The sequence below is a fragment of the Salvelinus fontinalis genome, chromosome 5, assembly GCF_029448725.1.
Source record: "Salvelinus fontinalis isolate EN_2023a chromosome 5, ASM2944872v1, whole genome shotgun sequence".
Lineage (NCBI taxonomy): Eukaryota > Metazoa > Chordata > Actinopteri > Salmoniformes > Salmonidae > Salvelinus > Salvelinus fontinalis.
This window is the reverse complement of record NC_074669.1, coordinates 10535332-10556248: the sequence shown is the minus strand read 5'-3', so window position 1 is coordinate 10556248 and position 20917 is coordinate 10535332. Positions and strand designations below refer to the sequence as shown.

At 43.5% G+C, this 20917-nt stretch overlaps 1 protein-coding gene across 1 annotated transcript; it reads left to right on the top strand.

The window, feature by feature from the left end:
• Positions 1–568: 568 nt before the first annotated feature.
• Positions 569–18327, top strand: LOC129855085 (actin nucleation-promoting factor WASL-like). The gene is made up of 10 exons (XM_055922403.1): positions 569–1200; positions 3867–4001; positions 4133–4219; positions 4315–4411; positions 7853–8069; positions 8449–8491; positions 11221–11374; positions 14085–14653; positions 14739–14847; positions 15629–18327. The coding sequence occupies exons 1-10, from the start codon at positions 1096–1098 to the stop codon at positions 15688–15690; spliced, it is 1578 nt and encodes a 525-aa protein (XP_055778378.1). The 5' UTR covers positions 569–1095; the 3' UTR covers positions 15691–18327.
• The last annotated feature ends 2590 nt before the right edge of the window (positions 18328–20917 follow it).

Genomic DNA, 20917 nt, shown 5'->3' with positions numbered 1-20917 from the left:
ATTATTTTATTAAACAAGAGAATCTGAGAAATTACAGTCATATTTTATTCAATGTTAGTCATACTCAACTAATCATGTTCAAATTATGATATAGGTTTTGGACTTGTTTTAAAACTCCAAAATATATCCATATTGATAGCAATTGAACTCACTGAACTCAGTTGTGTTTGAGAGAGAGAGAGAGAACTAGAGAAGAAGAGAGAGAAGCAAAATATGACTTATTTTGTTTTTATATAGCAGGTTCATGTGCTCAACATGCTTCTAGGTGTAATAAGTAGGTTAAATGCTGTACATATGTAACATTGTATCGCTCTCTTTGAAAATATAACAACAGCAGTAGCTCCACCCTAATAAATAGCAAACATGTTCAGTTGCCAAACGTTCTACAACGTTGCAGATAGAAACCATGAATAGACCCGATGTGATTCCGTATTCTACATGTCAGAGAAGCATGTTTGCGCTACATATGATTTCTATCTGAACGTTCCAAAACGTTGCGTCCTACTGAACGCGCCCCAGTCTCCGCCCAGCTCTGCGCGCACCCCCTTACAGCGTAACGCATTCCTTTTGCAAATCCACTGGGAAACAGGGCTAGACCATTCCATCCTTGGTGATATTTTGGGATCCTCATTATATTGTAAAACCAGAACATTTACAGACGACATACAGATATATTTTTTTTTTATGCAAATTAATTTATTTCGGAAGAGTGGGCCTTACTCTTTAATTTGTATATGATTTTTTGGTTTCTCCACCCCCTCTCTTCATTGGAATGGTTGTTCCTTCACACTGCCTACCGTGCCATGTTGGATGGATGTAACGTTATCGATGTTGCAGCTGGAGTTACGAATGAAAGTTTAGATTTTGCCCTCTGCAATTGGGGTCCCACGGATTCTTCGAGGACCCTGGGGCATGGTGACGTTATTCAACAACCGGGATCCAAAAATATTTCATTTCTCAGGCTTCTAGCTACCTTAGAAACAACGTAATAAGACGATGCAGTTGCAGGCCATGGCGACCAAAGGCTGCACGAATTGTATGTAATATTCAAGAGTAAAACAGTAAACTTTGTTTATCTGGAAATTATTTGGGAACATGAATAACCATCCTCCGCAACGCCGTGTTGGAAATATTGGCTCCATACTCCTCACCCCGCAAGAGAACGAATGCCTCTTCAACTACCTGGGCAGGAAATGCATTGTAAGTTGTCTTGTTTACGACCACACTAAGCTCCCAAGTGCAATTTATCTACCTATAACTTTGCGAAAATAATGTGTAAGGCTATTTGCAAAATGTTAGTGCACTGTTATGTAGGCTTATGTTAGGCAATAGCCTGGCTGCAGGCCGATAAGACGCATAACAGCTCAGCAGCTTTTTCCATGGCTTTGCTGAAACGATGCAGGGAAGAGTATGGGAAAGCAGAGATGTTTGCCTGTCAAAAGGATTTGTTGTCAATAAATTGGCTTGGAAATGTGAACATTTGCCCCTGGCGTATTAGTTTACCCCGGCCTGAAAACAAATGCAAACGCCACTATTATAATTCAGTGCATACCCCATTATTAATAAACATTAGCCGATACAATGTTGACCTAATGTTGCACGCGACTCTGTGTGTTTATAAATTGACTGCACTGCTGCTAATGTATTAAGTGCTGCCTACTGACGCACTGCAGTCTGGAATTTTTGCACTTCACTATTTTGTTTTAGTTTGACAGCCATTGCAACTTCCCGAGGGAAGACATTAGCTTGTGTGTTTGCACAATAGGGAATATGGTCAGAACTATCCCAATAATGGACTAAAAGAGCCTAACGTTAATCCTTATAGTCCAAGGACCCTGTTCTGTTTAGAGGTGAATTGGCTCTGGCAGCCAAAACAACCAACTCCATCTAAACGAGAATCTATTCCCAATTGCGTTACGGTTCTAGAAACATAAAGCCCTCTACTTTCATATCATATCAAAACAAATGCAAAATATACTCTTTTTTATCAGTTTCAGCTGACAGTAATTTTCAGTGAAAACACGTTTGTGGTGTCCATCTTTCGTTTACACACAGTTGTTCAGATATGCACATAGCTAATTAGCAAAGGTATTTCTCTGTCTTCCATCTGTTTTCCGTAAACAAGCTCTGTAACATGGAAATATGTCCGGTTGGGAACCCTAACCTTATAACGTTGTGTAGTCATTTGACATTTTTTTAAATGTCTTGCTGATATGAAAAATATACTGAACAAAAATATAAACTCAACAATTTCAGATATTTTACTGCGATACAGTTCATATAAGGAAATCAGTCAATTTAAATATATTCATTAGGCCCTAATCTATGGATTTCAAATGACTGGGCAGTGGTGCAGCCATGGGTGGGCCTGGGAGGGCATAGGCCCACCCACTTGGCAGCCAGACACAGCCAATCAGAATTATTTTTTTTCCATAAAGGGCTTTATTACAGACAGAAATACTCTTCAGCACCTCCCCGCAGACGATCCCAAAAGGGAAACGGGCAGCTTAATGCTCTGGCAACAGCTCTGGTGGACATTTCTGCAGTCAGCATGCCAATTGCAAGCGCCCTCAATACTTGAGACATCTGTGGCATTGTGTTGTGTGATAAAATTGCACATTTTAAAATGGCCTTTTATTGTCCACCAGCACAAGGTGCACCTGTGTAATGATCATGTTTGATCAGCTTCTTGATATGTCACACCTGTCAGGTGGATGGATTCTTAGCAATTCTCACTAACAGGGATATAAACAAATTTATGCACAACATTTGAGAGAAATAAGCTTTTGCATGGAACATTTCTGGGGTTCTTTTATTTCAACACTTTACATGTTGCATTTATGTTTTTGTTCAGTGTATATTCCTTTCCAAAATGGTACCTTAAGCGTTTTAACTTTCAGAAAGATCTTCAGGGCTCTTAACAAAATTCCTCTGGCCAGAAGATACTATCATCAATAGGTGCTAAAGGAAGTTAGCTTCTGGAATGGGTTAGGTCAGAACATACATATTTTCCCAATGCTGAAGGATAATAAGGTATTTGTGAAAGTCAAATCAGTCTATTCTTGAGAAGCTGCATTAGATGAACAAAAATGTCAAATGACAAGCCAGTGGAAAGACTACAATAGTCTACATTACCCTGTCCAGATAAATAACGTTATATTAGGAGCAACATCATATGCCAAAGTCAAAGCTGAGTGTCTAGTAAGACAGCCATAGCTCGATGTGTGTTCTTTCTATTCCCTTAACCTTTTTCCTACCATGGGATTTGGGAACATTTAGACTTAGCCTATGGTCTGGCCAGTGACCTTTCCTGTGTTATGAGGTGTGAGTATGGGGTGAGAAGTGCTTCCTCGTTTTCTCTCTCATACCTGAAATAATAAATCATAGACAAGGACGAGGAAGCTAGCCGGAGTGGTATTTCCTCTTCCTTGTGGTCTCCTTGGTGATTGGCATAGGTCGCTCTCTGTGTCCATGGTGACAGGAAACCAAGCTTTGGTTTGTGTGGCTACTGGCTATGTCTATCATTCTCTATCAGGTCTGCTTAGGCTGTCTGATTTGCAAACCTTGTACTATATGCTCCCGGGGCATCTAATCAGTGTTTCTTGTTCGTGGATGTGTTCCTCTTCCTCTATACTGTCATAACTTACTTATTGGCCCCTAGAGGCATTCCACTAGTACGGCTTGTTAACAACGGGGCCCATGTAACACGTTGTAGAATATAGTCAGTCAGTTTCGTGTAGAAAAAAAGTCATGTGCAATCCAACACTGCACTTTTGAATCACATTTTATTAACATTGTGTCACTATAGGGTGTTTTACTTTGCTGTAAGTACCGCTCACACACTCCCATTGTGATGATGTCCTCAGACCCTGTGCACAGCGGTGGTCCAGGTGTATGGGGCAGACAGGAGCTCGTCCTGGGTGAAGAGGTGCTGCGGAGTGGCCTGTCTGATCAAGGATAACCCTCTGAGGTCCTACTTCATCAGGGTCTTTGACATCAAGGTGAGTGAGTGCATTAGAAGGAGGATGGTTGAAGTTAGCCTAGCCTCACTAGCTTAAAACCTTTCCTGAGGAAATCCCTCTCTGTGCTGCCAATATAGGAATTTCAGTGACTGTTATTTCTCTCTTGTCAGGAAGGGAAAACCATGTTTGAACAGGAGCTCTACAATAACTTCTCAATCAACAGCTCGAGGTCCTATTTCATTTCGTTTTCAGGAGATGTAAGTATACTATCTCCGCTTGAGAGCTCGTGGACCCAACATAGACAGTGTCTTTAAAAAAATGACTGATCTCTCTTTCCTCTCTCTATCTCCAGAACTGCCAGGTAGGCCTGAACTTCGCTAGCGAGGAAGAGGCCAAGCGATTTAGAGCCACACTGAAAGACCTACTCGGCAGACGGCAACGTAAAACGGGTAACTACGGTGGCCCCGCAGGCTCAGTCTACACGCCTTCTGCTTTCTCATCACCTCAGCCTTTGACCTTCTGGACAGGGAGTGAAGAAAGCTCAAATTTATCTCACTGCTCTACTACTAACAAACCCACAGGGCCCAATCCCAAATCATCCCATCATTTTGCCTTAGATGCATCTTGTAACTCCTCGAGGGGTTCATTTGGGGTCAGCAAGGGTCTAGGAATGGGTTTGGAATTGAGCCTTGCGTCAATTTTTTTGCTGGTTGCTGTTGGAAAGTCAGTGGTATGTCTGTCTAGTCAAAACAGCAGAGGGTCTCCGTGTTAAAAGCTGTGATGGTGTTCCTTTCTGGCTTCCCTCCATCTCTCTCTGTTCCTCTCTGCTTGCCAGCCTTTGACGTGTGCTGCTCTTGCTGTGAGGAGTGAGTTTCCAAAGACGTGGGGCTGGGAAAGGGGCTACTGTAATGGTATGTTAGGGACAGCTAGTTTCATTCTCTACCTTTTTTCCACAACAATTTTCTTCTTGTTTGCATCTGTTCTGGAATTTATCCGCCGGCCAGGATCTGACTGGTCAGAGAACTGTCATTCTCTCCAGCCTGCAGTGGCTACCTTTCCAGACTTCCATCCTATTTCAGTCTGTCCATCTGACTCTCATAAACTAACTCTGAATGCTTTCCAAACACTTTGCTTCTCCTTTCACACTTCCATATACACTCTCTATCGCTCTGATAGCTGTGGCTTTTGCCATCTGATTTGGCTGAGAAATTATAATCGTGCCCGTTTTGTTTTGCAGAGAAAAGACGTGACCCTGCAAAAGGTATGTTGTCCATTCTTTGAATTGTACCGATTTTTATAGTCCAAATGTTGATCTTCAACATGTTGTAGTGGGACACAATCCTTTGTTATTTTACGTTACAAAAGCAAAAGTCTCCTATAATCCGTCACGCAAAATCGAATGTACAGTAGTATGCATGTACACACACACACCCCTTTGCGATATGGCATGATAAGACGGGTCAGTTACTGTAAAGAAATAGGCTAAATCAAATTGGTATGAGTACACATGCACTCACTCCGAGTATGACTTTGTTGACATTGTAATGTTTAGCCCTACCATTGGGCTTTAGAGTTAATCTGTGCAGCATGAGGCCCTCTGTGTGCCATGTGTAAACCATATGGGTCTCTCAGTGTGTGTCCAACTGCCAACTCTCTCTCTTTAAATCAGCCTTCTCACATATACTTGTACACCTTAAATTTAATTTACTAATCACAGTCTATTGCATAGAATTTGGTATTTGAATGCAAATGGACCCAAATGTAGGGATCCTGTAGAAGGACTATTCTCCATGGTGGAAGGATATTGTTTGGTATATGTCAGTCCCATTATTGAGTATGAAACTAACAAGGGGACATATTTGCCCTAGATTCGCTCTTTGCTTTGGGAGTTATTTCCTTTTTTGCTTCCCTCTCCTCCTTCAATATGTTCATTTTCTTTTCCTTGTCATAATTCACGGTCATGTTGGCAGTGTGTGCTTTGGGAAAGGAAGCACTTTAATATTTATTGATATTGAATGATTACATTTATGAGATTTCTGAAGCCTAAAATGGACGGGAGGACAACCGTTAGCTTGGTCTGTCAATCATTGATTTACGTACAGCCAAACAGCTACATCTGAATCGTACCACTGCATGGATTCTTTGCAAGTTCTCCTTTGAAAGCTCCCAATGTAGTGGAAAGATGAGGGAAAACGTGTCTCAAGGCAAGGGAGCTTTCAAAGTCATGCTTGCATGTCCTCGTCGATAGCTGAGACTTCTAACATTTCTAGGGAATCCAGGGATTTGGTTGGGATTAGCTGTGGATTACTGATTATGTCAGATCCAACTGCATTTTGTGGAGATTAACATGGACTCAAGGAGTGCGCTCAAATACCTGGACTGGGGAGGTTTGACCACAGCCATGTATTGAGGGTTTCTGCATTCCAGAAGACTGTGTTAGCCCACTGATCTGAAGCCTAACCTAGGTATCAGCCAAGGTTATTCATCATGCAAGACTAGTTAACAGACCTAGCTCCGTTACAGTTGGCAGTTTCAATCAGAAGGCGTTATTATCAAGTTCCTAGACATAATCCATAGCAGCCATGTTGGTGCCTCCTGGGTAATATTGACCAATAACTGTCCAAGAAATTAGCTGAATTTTAAACCAAGCGCTAGATGTTCATCATGAATGGATGAATTGAATTGTCCAAGGCAGCAACATGGCTCCCAGCTCAGAAGTTGACCAAAACTGTCTTTGTGTGACTCTGGGGTGACCTAACTGATGTCACATAAGTTACAACAAACACACACAAACACACACACACCGGGAGGACAAACACTGGTTTTCAACCAGATTGATTCTGTCAACGTTTCTTTAGTCTTTCAGTTCTTTAATCTGTGAAAGACTGCTGTGCTATTCACTGGTGCAGCCACAGGTAGTTTGAGAGCCTCGAGAGTCTCGCTGGTCAGTTAAATAAAAAATCCATCAAATGAGTCCATTGGTCTTCCCAACGCTGTATCATCTGGATGGAACAAGGATGTATTGCACCAACCTCTTTATCAAGTCTGTCTTTATCAGAGTCATGGGACAGTGAGTTGAAGTTGGAAGAGTGGTTGGGTCTGCTTGGGTGTCCAGTGCTGCTTGTGGAGGGGTTTTATATGCCGTTGTCCTTTTGAGGAAGAGTGTGTGGTGCTAAAAGAACTGAGGACTAAGAGCTGGCTGAGAGAGGTGTTTAACGGTAGGGTTGTTGTCATGCAGATCCCATTTCAATTTTAGTGAATAAAGAAATGAATGCACATGATTGACATAATGATGTAATTATTTTTTGGCATGAATGTAAAATCTTTCGCTAATCTGAATTAGAATTTAAATGGAATGTATGCTGACTGTTTTTTGGAGCCCTGTGACACGCTGGTGTTAGGGTTCTAGATATTCACAAAGGTCCTGGCATGTGTGTAGAGGACAGTTAGTGCCCTCTGTTAGTTGTCTTTACACTAACTTGAAATAGTTCTAAATACATCAAAAGACTGGTGTTTAATTGTGTGTGGTCCTGCATTGTCAGCTGTGAGATTGACCTGGCCTGAACTGTTGATGGGTTTTAGAGACTACCATAGTCACAAAACAGACCAAGTTATACAGTAAGCTTTTTACGGCCAGTCAAGTATTCAAATTAATGTTACCCTCTGGGTCTCTTATGAATAATTTAAAAGGGCTGTATAATTGGACCTGTCTGTATTACAACTTGTTGGGTATGCTAAGAAATGAAAGAATGACCTTTTGGATTGGCTCCCACTCATTTTGTGAGAGCTTCCCAGCACTGGTTCTGAGCTTCCCAGCACTGGTTCTGAGCTTCTAGTTCTAACAGTTTCTCCCTTTCCTCCTCCTCTCCCTCCTCTCCCTCCTACTAAAGGCCCAGCTCTCCCTATGGCCACAGTGGACATCAAGAACCCGGAGATCAACAATGTGCGCTTCCACAACTCCCATCATCATCAACACCACCAGCAGCAACCTCAGCCACACCACGTCAACAACATGCTGCACAGCAGCTTCAGCAAGAAGGAGAAGAAAGTCAAGGGCAAGAGGAAGAAGCTCACCAAGGCTGACATAGGCACCCCCAGCAACTTCCAGTGAGTGGACCACCCTTCTGTCTATAGAGTACACTTCAGACGGGTCTTTGTAGAGAGATGTAGCGCAGCAGGACTTTTTCTGTATGTTATGTCTGTGAAGTTGTTGTGTAACGTATTGAGCTCGTCACTCACGTTTGAGGGTGTGCTTCATTGTGTCTTGTGAACCTCTTCAATGGCTCAATTGTGTTTGTGTGCATTCAGAACTGCACCCGTGCATGTGAGCGTGCACAAGCCAGTGGGTTTACATGAGGGTTTGTGCTTGGACGTGTTTGTTGCTGCATGTGTAATGCGCAGCTGCACGCGTGAACCGGCTTGCGTGTGGGTACACGTGTATGTATGTGCTCATCCCTGTCTGTCCTGTGTGTCTGTCTCTCTTCAGGCACATCGGCCATGTGGGCTGGGACCCAAACACAGGCTTCGATGTGAGTACCACACACACACACACACCCTTCATGGGCACACAATGGTGACCTGTGTGGCCGACCCATGATTGACCCACACAATGGCCTCTGTTGGATACAGCGCATACTTCTCATACAGTCAATGCTGTCATACAAGCCCCTCTTGCAACCCCGAATACTCCAGAAAATCTTTTGTCACTGTTTTGGGAAGCTTCAAAAATGTTAAGTGGTTTTGCCAATATTAGCCAGATGAGTTATTGTTATGTCTATCATTGTCATGCTATTCAAACAACTGTCAGAGAAGTTGGCTTAAGCACATACAGTACAGGTCTAGGACCAGGCTAAATAATAATTACAATAATAATGCTTTATTACATTTGTAAAGCGCTTTTCATTTGACAGAATAATCCCGAAGTGCATAAAATAGAAAAAACAAATAGAAAGAAAAATGGACACAACTAGACAGGACAACTGACACATAACCCAGCGGACACTACAACTGACACACAGAACCCAGCGGACACTACAAGGGACAACTGACACACAGAACCCAGCTGACACTACAACGGACAACTGACACACAGAACCCAGCTGACACTACAACGGACAACTGACACACAGAACCCAGCTGACACTACAACGGACAACTGACACACAGAACCCAGCTGACACTACAACGGACAACTGACACACAGAACCCAGCTGACACTACAACTGACGCACAGAACCCAGCTGACACTACAACGGACAACTGACCCACAGAACCCAGCGGACACTACAACGGACAACTGACACACAGAACCCAGCTGACACTACAATGGACAACTGACCCACAGAACCCAGCTGACACTACAACGGACAACTGACACACAGAACCCAGCTGACACTACAACGGACAACTGACACACAGAACCCAGCGGACACTACAACGGACAACTGACACACAGAACCCAGCGGACACTACAACGGACAACTGACACACAGAACCCAGCTGACACTACAACGGACAACTGACACACAGAACCCAGCTGACACTACAACTGACACACAGAACCCAGCTGACACTACAACAGACACCTGACACACAGAACCCAGCTGACACTACAACAGACACCTGACACACAGAACCCAGCGGACACTACAACTGACAACTGACACACAGAACCCAGCTGACACTACAACGGACAACGGACAACTGACACACAGAACCCAGCGGACACTACAACGGACAACTGACACACAGAACCCAGCGGACACTACAACGGACAACTGACACACAGAACCCAGCTGACACGACAACTGACGCACAGAACCCAGCTGACACTACAACGGACAACTGACACACAGAACCCAGCTGACACTACAACGGACAACTGACACACACAACCCAGCTGACACTACAACTGACACACAGAACCCAACTGACACTACAATGGACAACTGACACCAAAGAACCCAGCTGACACCACAAGGGACAGCTGACACCAAAGAACCCAGCTGACACCACAAGGGACAGCTGACATCAAGGATCACATCTATGAACAGAAAGCCTTCCTAAAGAGAATGGTCTTTAGCCCTGTTTTTTAAAGGAGCCCAGAGTCTGTGGTGACTTCAGGTGGTCTGGGAGGGAATTCCAGAGTCTGTGGTGACTTCAGGTGGTCTGGGAGGGCATGCCAGAGTCTGTGGTGACTTCAGGTTGTCTGGGAGGGCATTCCAGAGTCTGTGGTGACTTCAGGTGGTCTGGGAGGGCATTCCAGAGTCTGTGGTGACTTCAGGTGGTCTGGGAGGGCATTCCAGAGTCTGTGGTGACTTCAGGTGGTCTGGGAGGGCAATCCAGAGTCTGTGGTGACTTCAGGTGGTCTGGGAGGGCATTCCAGAGTCTGTGGTGACTTCAGGTGGTCTCGGAGGGCATTCCAGAGTCTGTGGTGACTTCAGGTGGTCTGGGAGGGCATTCCAGAGGCTGGAGGCGGTCAAGCAAAAAGCCTGATTCCCCCAAGGAGCGGAGCTTAATCCTGGGGGCGTGGAGGAGCAGGCTATCGCTTGTCCTGAGGGTGCGGGTGGGGTTATGGAGGGTGAGCAGTTCTTTGAGATAAGAAGGGGCATTTCCATGAACACTGGAAAGTCAGCAGAAGGGTTTTGAATTCAATCCGGAGTGAGACAGAGGAAGACATCTAAAACACAGTCTGAATTTGCAGTCAGTGATGCATGTCACTAAGAACCAAGTGGACCAGAGAGTTTGGTAATGGACAGAATACAGTCTGTTTTAATGACAGTAATGAGCATGACTGATTGAACCCCATTCCCTTGGGCTTAATTGCATGTCTATTTACTTCTGTATGCATGATTAGTCAAGTATCATGCACACTCTTTCGTGCCGAAGCAAAGAAGACTAGCTGCAGAGATCACTATTACCCAATTATGATTGAACAAACAAAAAGTAGTCAAAGGCCATGTGTTGTTGTGCACAATCTGGTGCAATACCCGTGTTCATCCAGAAGATGGCAGAATGGCACTTAGATTGACAAAATAATTTGATTCTTGTCGGAGCTATTTTACGTTTTATTACTTAAATGGAATTGGCATTGCATTTTTGTGTTTGGCAGGCCATGGTTGTATGTAGAGCATAATTTTAGCCATTTTCAAAACATTACAGATTCCATCCGCTCAGGATAAAATGCCAAGAGAAACAAATATGTTGGTTTTGAATTGTCCTGACCCGGTCTATCACTATCTCTATTTCTCTGCCCCAGTTGAATAACCTGGACCCGGAGCTAAAGAACCTGTTTGACATGTGTGGCATCTCAGAGGCCCAGCTGAAGGACAAGGAGACCTCCAAGGTCATCTATGACTTCATCGAAAAGAAAGGAGGGGTGGAGGCTGTCAAGAACGAGCTCCGTAGGCAAGGTGAGTTCACTGGAATCATACTCAGTTCCTTGTATCTCAAGAAATGATGTATATAAACCCTGGAGATCTGATGCTATGTATTGGCCATTGAAAAGCCAGTCGGCCATATTGGCACTCTGCAGTAGGAGCAGTCCTCCATTTGAATGAATAATTCTACAGTATTTCAATTAAATGTTTCAAGGATAAAATTCCATGTATTTTGTTTTTGTAGTGTGGACAGTAACATTAGTAATCTTACAAAAAAAAATCCTTAAAGTATATATTTTTTATGTTTGTCACATAATTTAAAAGTATGCATTATGGTGTCTGTAATAGAATAAATGTGGCACAAAGTAATGTAGACATTAATAAATGCAATGCTACAAGAAGCATTTGGTTGCAGTCATTGCATATAAAGGTGGCACAACCAGTTATTGTGTGTAAGGGGGAAATTACTTTTTTACACAGGGGAATTGGGTGTTACATAACTTTTGTTAATTAGCAATGAGGCAATGACATGCTGTATGTTTAAGAGATGCACTGCCTACATTTAAATATGCATTACTATATTATTTTTCATTAGGCCTACATGTACATTGAAGTATTATTTTCAGTTGTCACTATGACAATGAACACACCCTGAAAGCACTGAATGGTCTGAACCAGTATCTGTGTGTTGGAGACCTCATGAATGGTCTGAGCCAGTATCTGTGGGTTGGAGACCTCATGAATGGTCTGAACCAGTATCTGTGTGTTAGAGACCTCCTGAATGGTCTGAACCAGTATCTGTGTGTTAGAGACCTCCTGAATGGTCTGAGCCAGTATCTGTGGGTTGGAGACCTCATGAATGGTCTGAACCAGTATCTGTGGGTTGGAGACCTCGTGAATGGTCTGAACCAGTATCTGTGTGTTAGAGACCTCCTGAATGGTCTGAACCAGTATCTGTGTGTTAGAGACCCCATGAATGGTCTGAACCAGTATCTGTGTGTTAGAGACCCCGTGAATGGTCTGAACCAGTATCTGTGTGTTAGAGACCTCGTGAATGGTCTGAACCAGTATCTGTGGGTTGGAGACCTCATGAATGGTCTGAGCCAGTATCTGTGTGTTAGAGACCTGGTGAATGGTCTGAACCAGTATCTGTGTGTTAGAGACTTGGTGAATGGTCTGAACCAGTATCTGTGTGTTAGAGACCTCGTGAATGGTCTGAGCCAGTATCTGTGTGTTAGAGACCTCGTGAATGGTCTGAACCAGTATCTGTGGGTTGGAGACCTCATGAATGGTCTGAGCCAGTATCTGTGTGTTAGAGACCTCGTGAATGGTCTGAGCCAGTATCTGTGGGTTGGAGACCTCATGAATGGTCTGAACCAGTATCTGTGTGTTAGAGACCCCGTGAATGGTCTGAACCAGTATCTGTGTGTTAGAGACCTCATGAATGGTCTGAACCAGTATCTGTGGGTTGGAGACCTCATGAATGGTCTGAACCAGTATCTGTGTGTTGGAGACCTCATGAATGGTCTGAACCAGTATCTGTGTGTTGGAGACCTCATGAATGGTCTTGTTACCACCCTGTTAATAGTGGCGTACAGTGGGATGCGTTGAACAGTTGATTGACAGGTGTAGGCCTGGAGAAGGATACACTTTCTTCTAGTGTGGATGCTCACCAACGTTTTATAGTTTTTGGCTTTGTTGGATGGCCCGGGCCTCAACTCTGACACAACACAACTAACGTTATCATCACAACAGAACTAGCCTACTAGTAGGTCTAGATAATGTTAGCGAACTTGAATGAAATAAGTAAAAAATTACACTTATACATTTTATACTTGTTTACTTGACTTTTATTCTCTATAAATTGACTCCCAATTAATTTACTCTGGCAAGTTTGCCACCGGTGCTCTACAGTAGGGAAGTAACGGGAAGGAGCAACGTAAAAAAAAAAATGCAGTAGGTAGCTTCCAATAATTTTTACAATTGTGGGGAGTGTGAAGATGGAGGCACGGTGGCTTCAACACAGTGCCCCCTATCAGTCATCTTGTGTAAATATATCAATCATTGATCTCAAGTATCAAGGATTCCACCCACTGTAAATGTGATGAACTTCCTTGTAACTCTGAAGTTAATGAAGTCAATGGTGAGAATGTACTCCACTGGTAATGAGATGTTGAGTGCCAGACGGGGCTTATTCATGTGGTCTTTTCCCAGGGCCGCCCGGGTGGTGTGGTGGGTAACTATCGGTGTGTTTCCATAGTGGTGGTTGGTGTGTTTCTGCCTCAGGTGTTGACTGTGTGAACTTTGACCTGCACAACTGGATAAAGCTGACTGCTGTTTGGTTTGTCTGAATTTAAAATGAACAGAATCAAAAGGCTAAAATGTTGCCAGAAGTGAATTTCTGAGCTCAATGATTGCCAAGTTGCTGTGCTGTCGGGGGGGGGGTTGGCTGTGGAGTGATTTTTAACAGAGTATCTGGATGACAGGGTTTGAATTGCGCATTAACTCTTGGGGGATAACCTATAATTGGGAACAACATTTTTGGGGATGCATGCACAAGTTATTTTCAGTGCTTATGAAGTGAGAGAGCCCTGATTTTGTAATGGGATCATTCAGAACTCTCGTTCTCCCCAGTAATTCAAACCCCTGCTGAATGGGATATTGTGACTGTCAAACTGATCTTTCTCTCTCTCCTTTTCCATCATTCGCTCTCTCCTTTTCCATCTTTTTTTGTCCTACCAAGCCCCACCACCTCCTCCCTCTCGGGGTGGCCCACCTCCTCCTCCCCCACCCCACAGCTCGGGCCCAGCTCCTCCTCCCCCACCACCACCCCCATCGCGAGGTGGCCGGGGTGCCCCGCCACCACCTCCACCCTCTCGGGCCCCCACCTCTGCCCCTCCCCCCCCTCCCCCCTCCAGGCCTGGTGCCCTAGGAGCCCCCCCTCCTCCCCCGCCCCCCAACAGAGGGGGCCATGGCCACTACCAGCCACCGCCTCCACCCTCACACGCCCCCCAGGCCCCACCGCCACCTCCCCCACCAGCAGCACCACCCTCCAGTGGCGGGGGAGCCCCTCCTCCTCCACCTCCTCCACCACCACCCCCACCTGGACCCCCGCCCCCTCCAGAGCTGGACGGTGGTGTGGAGTCGCCCCACTCACCCCCGGGCTCGGGGGGTAAGTCGGCCTTGCTAGAGCAGATCCGTGGGGGCACCCAGCTGAAGAAGGTGGAGCCACCGGCCTCCAAGCCACCAGCCACCACCGTAGGGCGCGATGCGCTGCTCGACCAGATACGGCAGGGCATCCAGCTAAAAAACGCAAGTGCCACTGTCTGCCTGTCTGTGTTTGAGTGTATTTCCATGTTTGTTTGTGTGTGTGATTAACTGTGTTTGCGTGTCTCAGGTACCAGACGGCCCAGAATCGGGCTCCCCTACTCCGGCCCCCTCGGCAGGCATCGTGGGGGCACTTATGGAAGTCATGCAGAAGAGGAGCAAAGCCATCCACTCCTCAGGTAGGTTCCAACTGGCAGGTTTATTTATTTCACCTTTATTTATCCAGATGAGTCAATTGAGAACCAGTTCTCATTTACATTAACAACCTGGCCAGGAGGCATGACAACAGTGAACAGGACAACGCACAATACCACTAAAAATAAAACACTATACAGAGTACAAATTCATGAATTATAAACCGAGTAGTTCGAACCCTGAATGCTGATTTGGCTGAAAGCTGTGGTATATCAGACCGTATACCCTGAGTATGACACAATTCTTTTTATTGTCCTAATTAGCAATAAGGCACCTCAGGGGTTTATGGTCTATGGCCAATATACCATGGCTAAGGGCTGTATCCAGGCACTCCGCATTGTGACGTGCATAAGAACAGCGCTAAGCCGTGGTATATTGGCGAAATACCACACCTCCTCAGGTATTATTGCTTAAATATACAGCAATGACGAATATTCACAGTGAGTTAGAGCAGAAAAGTCCAAGGCAACACAGCCGACTGTGTGATGGAAGTGATTCGGTTAACAGCACTTGCTTGATGAATAACCTTGCCTGAGACCTGAAGACTTACGTTGACTCGCTGAGCTAATGCCTCGACTTTAGCTCAGAGGGTGAATACAGTCTTGTGCCATGCAGCCATTGGTGAGCAGCTGCAAGTCAAGATGCTGAATTGAAGTACTTGTGTTCTTTGAGAATTCATCTGGATTGTGTTATTACTAGTTGCCCTTAATAAAAGATGTAGATCTCTTTATATTTTGTTAACAAGTCTGCTTTGACATTTCCTAGATGAAGATGAGGATGATGATGATGAAGAGGATTTCGAAGATGACGACGAATGGGATGACTAGTAAAGTTTCTCGTCCTCCTCCCCAACACAACTGACACTAAACAGATCCTAAAATCTTCCAAAAACTGGCTAAAAATGAGAATGTTCTATGATTTTGCTCTATTTATTGTTGCCTTTTTGCTTTTATTAACCTGTGCAATACCTTGTTCATTTAATCTGTAAAGTGTTGTCACATACGCTCTGTAGAGTATCTCTGGTAACACTTTCCTGCGACTCTGTCATAGAATGCTCACATCACCGTTAAAAGCATGATATACAAATATTACAAGCTGTCACAACTGTTCATGGTAATACGCTGACTTGCTCAGGCTGACCACCACTGCATGTGACGCTGCGAGATTGCTTGTCGTAAGCTAATACAAGGTGTTATAAATCACCAATGACACCTGGTGTCTGTTTAGGAGGGTGCAATGTCACGGAACGTCCAGAGATAGAAACGTATTGTGTAGAATAGATATGATTCTCGGTCCTCAAGAATAGTTCTTATTCACTTACAGTATCAGCTAACATTATATTTCTATCTGCAACGTTCTGAACACTGGGCCCTATGGAATAACACACTGCTGCTATGTCATGGTTATGACAGCCTAAAGACAGCAGGTTCAAGTAGTACGGTATCTGATGGATTAACAGTGTGAAATTCTAGTTAGGATATATTTGTTTGGTGTGTTCTGTTCCCCTGTCCGTAAAGAAAGGGAGATAGAGAGAGATATATATATATATATATATATATATACACACACACGTAACAAACGAAAGAGGTCATTGTTGTCGTTATTGTTGTTAATGCAAGATAACACTATTTTCTTACTCTACTTTTCTGTACCTTCGATTTTCTTAATGAGATCCTAGTTTAGCACAGTTATTTTTTCATATGGAGTCCACTTATTAGAATTGTAAGCCCAAATTGACTCGTGTAAATGTGTTCAATGCTTGTACGTTCAAAGCTGTTATATCTTGGCACAATTTCAAAATTGAATTTACTATAAGAGTAACAGTGCAATGTCATAGTTGTGTTCCAACAATGTGCTAAAGTGACGGGGAAAACAAAGCTTACGATGGGCAGGATCAGTATACAGATGTAGGATCTTAATTTGAGCCAGTTTGCTACAGCAGGAAAATAATCCTGCAGCAACAGGAACTGTGAATTATTATAAATGTTTTTGTTGTATTTTTCACCCCTTTTTTCTCCCCAATTTCGTGGTATCTAATTGTTAGTAGTTAGTCTTGTCTCATCGCTGCAACTCCCGTACGGCCTCGGGAGAGGCGAAGGTCGAGGGCCATGCATCCTCCGAAACACAACCCAACCAAGCCGCACTGCTTCTTGACACAATGCCCATCCAACCCGGAAGCCAGCCACACCAATGTGTCATAGGAAACACCGTACACCTGGCGACAGTGTCAGCGTCCACTGCGCCCGGCCCGCCACAGGAGTCGCTAGTGCGCGATGAGACAAGGATATCCCTGACAGCCGAACCCTCCCTAATCCGGACAACGCTGAGTCAATTGTGCGCCGCCCCATGGGCCTTCCGGTCGCAGCAGACTGCGACAGAGCCTGGCCTCGCACCCAGAATCTCTAGTGGTACAACCTTAGACCAATGCGCCACTCGGGAGGCCGGAACTGTGAATTATTATGTAGATTATAATGAATGGACATTTTTCATGCGGGGAAATTAGAAACTTCAGATGCCTTTTTAAACCTCAAATACACTACAAGTTAAAAATGTCCTACATGTCCTACAAAGTTCTCCAGCAACAGGATGATCAAATTTAAGATCTACATCTCTATGCTGCCTGCCAGTCATTTAATAATGGAATATATAATATATGCTATTTAGCAGACGCTTTTATCCAAAGTGATTTAGTCACAAGTGCGTACATTTTTTACGTATGGCTGTCCTGGGAATCAAACCCACTATCCTGGCGTTGCAAGAGCCGTGCTCTACCAAATGAGCTACAGAGGACCAGAGAGGATCATGGAAGCTCTTAAAGTAGCTTTTATTAGAATCCATTTACGATTGACACTACGGAAATGTTCTGCTCATTATGGGTTTACAGAGGTGTCCTGTATTAACTTTCAGAGGGGAAATTATCACCACAAAAAAGTATAACTTATACAAAAATAGACTCATAGGAATCATTTTAGGTTTTGTTTTGTTTCTTTTCTCACTGTATCTGTTACAATAAATATTATTCTCTCCTCCCTGCTGAAATTAGAATAATTTGTATGTTACTAGCTATTAGGTCAGTGTTCATATTCAGCAGATCTAGAAACATCTTCCAGATTTTCTTGAACTTTTATGGGATGAATCTATAAATGCCTCCATACAAAAGCTGATAAGGAACCAAAATTGGCATTTGCACGAAGCATCTACAAGGCTTTGGTTTCACTATCCTAAATGCTTTCATGGTGATATTGCTGATAATGATGCCTGTGAAACTCAATTTTACAGTATATACAGAAGTAGCCAGATGGATGCTGTTTGAACCGTATTGCCTGTCTCAATTTATACCATCCTCCACTGAGGTGATTGCTGCATTAAGAAACCGTAATACTGACATCAAACCTTCAAAATAGGTTGGAAAAAGCAATGGAAATACTAAATTGTATACTTAAATAAATGTTAATATTTACAGAGACCTTGTCAAGTGTTCCTTTTTTTACATATTAAATTGAGCCCTATTTCAACTTGTATTTACCTAGTATGTGTTTTAAAGATTTAAGAGGATAACAATGGATCATTTTAGGTACTTAATTTGTAGGTAACTTTATGTAACCATGATTTTAGCCTCCAACATACAAGGTAAATATAGGACTGAAGTCAATGTTTTGATTGAGAGGATGGCAATAGTTGTTCTCCCTATTGTAGATGACTCCATTATGGACCCTATTCAGTCTGTAAGGATGAAGCGTTACAGATTTTGCGATAGAAACTGAAAGGTAACTTCAGATTGAGCCAACATATGCAACGTTTGCTGTGAATGCAGTCTCCGCTAATCCGGGAACATTGCCTTTAAATTTAAATCACGCTGTAAAGCTGAACTTCCACGATGCGGATTGAGTAGATCCCAATGATTGACAGGATGACAATAGTTGTTCCGTTTGTAGATGACTTCACTAAACTGCATTACTTCACTTGAGTGAAGTTGTACAGTGAAAATATTATATTCTATGCATTAGTTCCATTCACCCTGTGGTGCACCTTAGTGATTGGGTCAAAAAATTGATAGTTACATATTGGGTTACTATTTTTGACAATCGTTCTGACAATCGTAATATTAGTTTTGTGCTAGTTGGCTGTACCTGCACAAAATTCCAGTATTTTTCAATCATAGCTTTTTCTCCATCTTCTTTTTAAATGGGAAGACTTTGTTTTCAGGTATTTTATTTCCACGACTGAAAAAAAGTTTTCTCCTGGCTCTCTCGTCTTTCTGCAGCAGAAATATGGTGAGCAATATGTTTGGAACATCGAATAACAATAAATTCACAGTATCGAATCACAATACATATAGTGATAATATCGTATTGGGAGGCCCCTGGCAATTCCCAGCCCTAGTGCATCTGATATGTCACTTTCATAACATAGTAACACTATAACGCTACTCCTTGGTTGGTCTTTAACTCCATTCCCAGCCCGATGAATCTTGTCTAAATGACCATTTCCACAGTTATAATCTCCATGTATGACTTTTACTGTAATTCTGAAGATATGAGACTACAATAATAAGGGTTCTCTCTGAGACTAGAGGAAAACGTGTTAGCTTTGAACAGCTGCCAAATTAACTGGAATGAATTGGGAACAGTTCCAAGATACACACGAAGCAGCAAGGCGGGATTAGAGGTGATTCAGTTACAGATAGCACTGTGTTCTAATTTTGTTGCATGTCATTTCAATCCTGGCGAAGATGGGACAAGGCTTATCTTTTGGATCTTCCATAAGCCTAGATTCAGCCAGTTTGTAGTTAAGATTTCTGTGATGTATGTAGCACATTTTTGCTGTGCCTTTGTAGTGACCCACGTCATTCATTTCTAAGTCTAGTTTTGATTTACACTTGGTTGAGTTGTCAACTAACGGGGATTCAATGTTAAATCAACAAACCATTTCACCATGTCATTAGATTTATGAAATTGCCTTATGTTGATGACTTTTTGCAAATCCAATCCATTGTCCACCTTCATTCAACGTCCACACCTTGATTTTGTGTTGAAATGACGAGGAAACAACATTGATTCAACCAGTTTTTGCCCAGTGGGGATTGACACTGAGCAGCAGGTGTTACAGAAGAAGTGGTAACACTGCACATGAACTTTGACATGAGTCAAAGACCATTGCATTTCTCTCAGGAATGACATAACAGATTTATAACAACTGATGACTGGTTGTGTATTTTCAAATTATTAATATTATAAACTGGGATGATATATAAACCATTTAACAGAACAATTCACTTGCTCCCCCCCCCCCCCAACCAACTGCCCATCAATCATTAATTAAAATGACCATTGAACAGGAGATCTTACTGATTGTGCCTTTAATCTATATGCAATCAACTCCAGTATAGTATTTTTCACTAAATGACAGAAAAATATTTACATATCAAACAAAATGTATCCTCAACGCAGGGGTCCCACAAGGGTGCGTGCTCAGCCCCCTCCTGTACTCGGTGTTCACCCATGACTGAGTGGCCACGCACGCCTCCAACTCAATCAAGTTTGGAGACAGCACAACAGTAGTAGGCCTGACTACCAACAATGACAAGACAGCTTACATCGAGGAAGTGCGGGCACTGGGAGAGTGGTGCCAGAAAAATAACCTTGCACTTAACGTCAACAAAACAAAATCGCTGATCGCGGACTTCAGGAAACAGCAGAGGGTGCACGCCCCTATCCACATCAGCGATTTTGTTTTGTTGACAGTGTGGGGAAGAAGGCGCCTCTTCAACCTCTTCAACCTGGTTTGGCCCCTAAAACGCTAAAACTTTTACAGATGCACAATTGAGAGCATCCTTTCGGGCTGTATCATCGCCTGGTACAGCAACTTGCCCGCAACCGCAGGGCTCTCCAGAGGGTGGTGCGGTCTGCCCAGCGCATCACCGGGGGCAAACTACCTGCCCTCCAGGACACCTACATCACCCGATGTCACAGGAAGGCCAAAAAGATAATCAAGGACATCAACCACCCGAGCCACGGCCTGTTCACCCCTCTATCATCCAGAAGGTGAAGTCAG